The 5,333-nt window shown below is 41.9% G+C and overlaps 1 protein-coding gene across 2 annotated transcripts; it reads right to left on the reverse strand.

The window, feature by feature from the left end:
- Positions 1–471: 471 nt before the first annotated feature.
- On the reverse strand, positions 472–4,942 carry LOC108229616. Of its 2 annotated transcripts, XM_037976485.1 has the most exons (8): positions 3,857–4,942; positions 3,723–3,769; positions 3,258–3,620; positions 1,696–2,055; positions 1,503–1,577; positions 1,320–1,417; positions 1,074–1,247; positions 472–853 (listed from the first exon to the last, which is right to left on the reverse strand). In XM_037976485.1, the coding sequence occupies exons 2-7, from the start codon at positions 3,766–3,768 to the stop codon at positions 1,080–1,082; spliced, it is 1,110 nt and encodes a 369-aa protein (XP_037832413.1). In that variant the 5' UTR covers position 3,769; positions 3,857–4,942; the 3' UTR covers positions 472–853; positions 1,074–1,079. The 2 variants fall into 2 exon arrangements, with proteins under 2 accessions (XP_037832413.1, XP_017260774.1); XM_017405285.3 differs by having other exon boundaries at positions 473–853; positions 3,723–4,940.
- Between the last annotated feature and the right edge of the window lie 391 nt (positions 4,943–5,333).

Below are 5,333 nucleotides of genomic sequence, written 5' to 3' on the forward strand. Positions count from 1 at the left end.
TGCACCATTATTTTTCTGTTTAGTTGTTGTCCAGTAGTTTGTGAGATATTTTGCTAACAGTCAAACACACACATACAGTAGAAACCAGATGTTTCCATCAACTGGAAAAAAAGACAATAATGTTTTTTCTCACTGTCTGAAAAAAAAAATCTCACTAAACCTTTCCTGTTTTATGTCAGGATTTGTTCACGAAGGACTGAAACAGAAAGTTTCACTGAACCAGCAGTGATATAAACTGAGCTGCAGAAGATAACAAGATAAGATGAGATCACAATCAGTTATTATGTCCGTAAGTAAAAAAGTTTCTCATATACAGAAACATCTGAAGTGTGTTTATTTACCACAGCTTCTTTTTTAGGTACCAGTTAAAATCGAACAGATTTCCCTCAGAACCAGCTGCTGATCAGTAAATAAGTAACACATCACTAATCTGATCCCAGATCAGTTTCTCTGAAGCTGAGGAACTAATAATAATAATAATAATAATAATAATAATAATAATAATAATAATAATAATAATAATAATAATAATAATAATAATAATAATAAATAAGGTGTCTGAGAGACTAAAAGAAAACAACCCCAGTTCTTCTGGGAACAAACACTGGAGTTCTGATCTGGTTCTCAAAGGTCCTTAAAGAGTAAAATGCAGCAGAACTTTGAACTGAAGTTTCTGGACGTTCCTCCTGGTTCTGCTGATGAAGAACCAGGATGGAGATGGTTCCTTTGGGTTCTTCTCTGGACTCAGATCATCACGTTCTCCTCAGGGATGGAAATCCAGCTTTTATTTGGTGCCTTGATTTAAATGTCTGGGAGAATTCCAGCAGCGTCTGACAGGAACCAGGCGAAGAACCTTCAGGAGAACAAAACAGAAGAAAAGTTCAAACCTGAGCAGAACCAACAGAACAGAACTTTAACCTGCAGAACAACGAGTTCAGCTGAAACAAGAAGGTCAAACAGCGAAACAAACGGAACCAGACGGGAGGAACGAGGAGGTTTAACTTCACAACAAACTGAGGAGCTGAAGGAACCGACGTTCCTCTGAGAACTTTAAAGGTCCAAAGGATTCTCACCTGCTGTCACCCATGTGGTCTCATGGCGTCCAGGTTGTTGGTTTGAATCTCTGAGCTGACAGGAGGCTGCAGGAGAGTCGATCCTGCAGAGATCTCCTCTTCATAACGTTCTGCCTTTGAGCAAGGCGGCCAGGCTGTGGAACCGTCGCCTGATTCAGGATCACAAGCTGGAAACTGAGAAGAAACATTTAATCAGTAACTCAATTATTGATGAAAACAAGTTCTAAACGTTGATTTCTGACTCACTTTTTTCATGTTGCAGGCAAACGCTGCACTCAGACAGATGAAGAAGAGGAGGATGACCACGGTGATGAAGATGTGATGTCTGGACCGACGACCTGAAACTAAACAATTAAAAACAACAGTCAGGATATCTGTAAATACAGAACCAGGGTCACAGGTGAGGCTGTTTGTCTCCTGTGGACTCACCGCTCGTCTCGTTCTGCGGTTCTGGATGGATCAGATCAGGTGTTTCAGACGCTGTGCTGCTGACAAAGTCCGGGTCTGAAGAAACAACAACAACAAACGAGTCAGTAAACAACAAACACAAACATCACGTCTTCATGACCCAGAATAAAATCTAAAAACAACCAGAACCTCCGGTTTGGACCCGTTTACTCACCGACAACCAGCCGAACTTCTGCGTCCGTCCTCAGGGTCGGGATCAAACATCGGAACCTGCCGCTGTCTTTGAGCGTCACGTTCCTGATCCTCAGGGACACGTCTCCGTGCTTCAGTCCCTCAGAGGACAGGGACGTCCTCTCGATGTAGGCTGCCATCATCATGTGCCGGTTCTCTCTCTGAGACCGGTACAGGAAGACGTACTTCTGCCTGTCTGAAGGGTCCACCTCCAGGTCTGGTTTGGACCACTCCACCGTCTTCTCCACTGCGTCCATATCAGGGTCCACGCGGCACGGCAGGATGACATCATCACCAGGAGCCGCGACGATCGGCTCAGAGGAACCAATCAGGTGGTACCGACCTGGAAACAGGTGAGATGAGAACTTCCGAGTCGGACCGAACAAAACTTCAGTTTTAAGATTCAACATTTTGGGCTAAAATTGTTTCTTTTTGATTATTTTATGTTTCATTCCTTAAAGGAATGCATGTCGCCCGAGGTTGATTAGGTGTGGCAGCCATCTTGAGTTGTTCACAAAAATCGGTTCACATGAACCGATCACCTCAGACGGCGTGGTGCACGTTTACAGGAATCTGAAAGACGATCTAGTACTACAAGAATCCAAATTTCAGGTCAAAACATCCCTCTTCCATCATGAAATGGTTTGTAGAGAAGAAGGTATATTAATTATGAGATGGAGACATTTGAATTGTTAATAATTCATAAATTATAAACCTCAGGGCACCACCCTCCAAAGGGGAAAAAATGATTAAAATCTAGAATTTATCTGTACGGTATATCAGTGTCAACATTAAGCTACCCTAAACCACGAGTTAGCAATATATTAACAAGTATTGGACTATATGGGTGTGTTTGAGGAAAACATCAGTTTCCCAATGTCCTCCATCTGAGTCCAAGGAGGCCAACCAGCCATCTTTTACATCTTCTTGTGTGAACTTTATATATTTATTTACAGGGTTGATGTGATCAGTGAAATGTTGGACGTCCTGAGATTTATTTTTGACCCAGGTGTCATCAACATACCTGAACTAATGACTTGGTGGTGGTGTCCCTGAGAAACATGCCAAGGCTCTCTTTTCTACCTCCTCCATGTACAGGTTTGCAACAATATGAGAAACTGTGGACCCCATGGCACACACCCATGTTTCTGCCGATAATATCGCCCCCTATATGTGAAGTAGGTTGACTGCAGGCACATTCTCAGAATGGCACAGTTGCTCTGTGGGAAACGTTCGCTTGCAGTTCCTCAGACTGAAGAAGTCTTTTAGATTAATGATGAAACATTTCAACTAAGAAGAACCCGTTCACTAAAGCTGTAAAATCCTTTTTGGTAAATTTGTTCCCATTCTAATGCTTTCATTTGTTTTTAACCACATAAATTAAGCCAAAGAATAAGAGGACAATGATGTAAGTACCTACAGTAAAAGGAAATAAATGGACTACTTTAAAGTAGAAAGGTTTGATTTGAGTTTTGTTCATGGAAACAATTATCAAGAATTTAATCATGAAGTCAAAGTAAAGAGAATTAAATGATCTGTTCTCACGTCTGACGTTGAGTCGACATCTTCCAGAACCAGAACCAGAATCTGTCCTCACGTTACACACGTACAGACCAGAGTCTTCAGTCCTGAGTCTGGACACATGAAGTCTGATCCGTCCTTCTCTGAGGACGTCTTTGTCACTCTGGACTCGTCCTGCAAACTGTCCATCCTGAGACTCTGACAGCTCAAGCCCTTCATGGACACGATACAGGACTGCCTCTCTGAGAGGAGCTAACAGACTGCAGAGGATAAACAGGTCTCTCCAGGATCTGTCAGCTTTGGTGCTGAAGGTCCACTCCAGGGTGATGTTGTGCTTCTCCTCTGCCTGATAGGAGCTCTGGGTCACATTCACTACAAATGTTGGTGCTGAGGAGACAGAGAGGGAAAGAGAGGAGCAGACACACTGAGAACTGGAACATGGGAGGCTTTAAACTCCATCTACAGAGGCTGAGGAAGATGGAAACTGACCACAGAGACATGAGGGGAGGATGAGGAGCAGCAGGACCATCTTCATCCTGTGAGAGGAGACAGCAGCACCTCAGGTCAAAGGTCACTCAGGACAACAAGAAGGAACATCTCATCTGTGAAGAACTCCCTCTGACCTTCAAACAGTTTGAAAGACTTGTGGAGAAAAAGTTTCAGGCTTTTAGAAAAGCTCTTTGCTGCCACCTTGTGGTAAAAACCAAATCCAGCTGAAAGCCAACAGGACCAGTTTCTAACAGCTTGGTGGTTCTGGAAAATGTTTCATCAAACACATTTAGTGTTTCTGCTCAGTGATCTGCATTTCCTCTGAGTTTCTACATCAAACTGTAAATATTAAATCTGTAATGTATAGTTATAATCCACAGACAGGTTCCAAAATGAAAGAACTATTTAAATTATTTATTAAGTTCATTGAACCGAAGCATCTCTTTTTACTGAGTCATTTCTTCATAATTAGTCACTAAAAAGTTGAGCATTTGATTAAACAAAAAGTCAAATTGCTGCAGGAAACTGAAAGCATCTGACTCCCCTCCTGCTGACAGCGTCATGTTCTGACTCCCTGCTGCTGTGGTTCTGATCTCGGTTCTGTTCGTGTCTGCAGAACAACCTGTGATGTCAGCTTACAGAGAGGAGGAATGCAGGCTGAGAGCAGAGGAAACATCTGTCTGCTTCTTCAAGCAGCTGACAAACAGCGCCACCTCCTGGACAACAAGAACAACTACAGATTTATTAGGACTGAAACTGGATCAGAACATCTGATAGAAGCTCTCAGTTCTGACAAGTTCAAGGGAGAATATAGGAACTGATTGACCTCCTTTGAACAATGTTTTTGTGAACACACTCCCAAATCTCCTGGTTTTGTCTTGAAGGTTTCCCAAAGACAAAGATATGAGGAAGAGGTGGGAAGTATCTTGGAGGAGGCAGAGATTCTGCAAGTGATTCATCTGTGCTGTGAGAATTGTCAAAGTCAAGAAAAAAGCTCTGCAAAAATGTCCCGTTTCAGTGGTTTTATGTAAAACCTTCATGTACATGTGTAAATATGGTTGTACACAACAGATAAGTGTGTGTGTGGATAGAGATATCTGTATGCATATAATCTGTACATGTGCAAATAGATTGATATTTTAAAAATATATAAAACTATCAGTTTTGCAAAACTACCCCTACAGAAGAATATTCTATTAGTTTTAACCTACCAAAAAAATTTAAATACTCTGAACCAAGTGTTCAGCTTTAATGGCTGTTTGCCTGAAGTTTACAGGAGGAAATAAGCCTGAAAATGAGGTTAGTATTCAGCGAGTTATGGTTGGTTGAACGCGCAGGTACTTCCTGATGCCTGACTAAGACTCACGGACTGGTGCTTAAAACGCACCGTTCGTCGCAAGAAATAGGCAGGAAGTAGGAGGCAGAGCCAGTGAAAGTCAGAGTCACTCATGTTTTTCTGTGTTACAGAGTTGTTTCTCACTCACGGTTCTAAAAATCATTCTGACTGTCAAACTGCCCCCATCGTAGAATTACTAAAAACATTTCTTTCTTCTAATAATTGACCAGAAACTAACTAAATAAAAGCTGTTAAATCTGTTGTTCTGGAAGCTG

The sequence above is a fragment of the Kryptolebias marmoratus genome, linkage group LG7 (genome assembly GCF_001649575.2).
Source record: "Kryptolebias marmoratus isolate JLee-2015 linkage group LG7, ASM164957v2, whole genome shotgun sequence".
In the NCBI taxonomy this organism is placed as follows: Eukaryota; Metazoa; Chordata; class Actinopteri; order Cyprinodontiformes; family Rivulidae; genus Kryptolebias; species Kryptolebias marmoratus.

Coding starts and splice junctions, on each gene's coding strand:
- LOC108229616 (XM_037976485.1), bottom strand. CDS start 3,768: ATGAAGATGGTCCTGCTGCTCCTCATCCTCCCCTCATGTCTCTGTG. Junction 2,056..3,257: donor ATGTCGACTCAACGTCAGAC/GTGAGAACAGAT, acceptor ACCTGTTTCCAG/GTCGGTACCACCTGATTGGT. Junction 1,248..1,319: donor TTGCCTGCAACATGAAAAAA/GTGAGTCAGAAA, acceptor GTTTCTTCTCAG/TTTCCAGCTTGTGATCCTGA.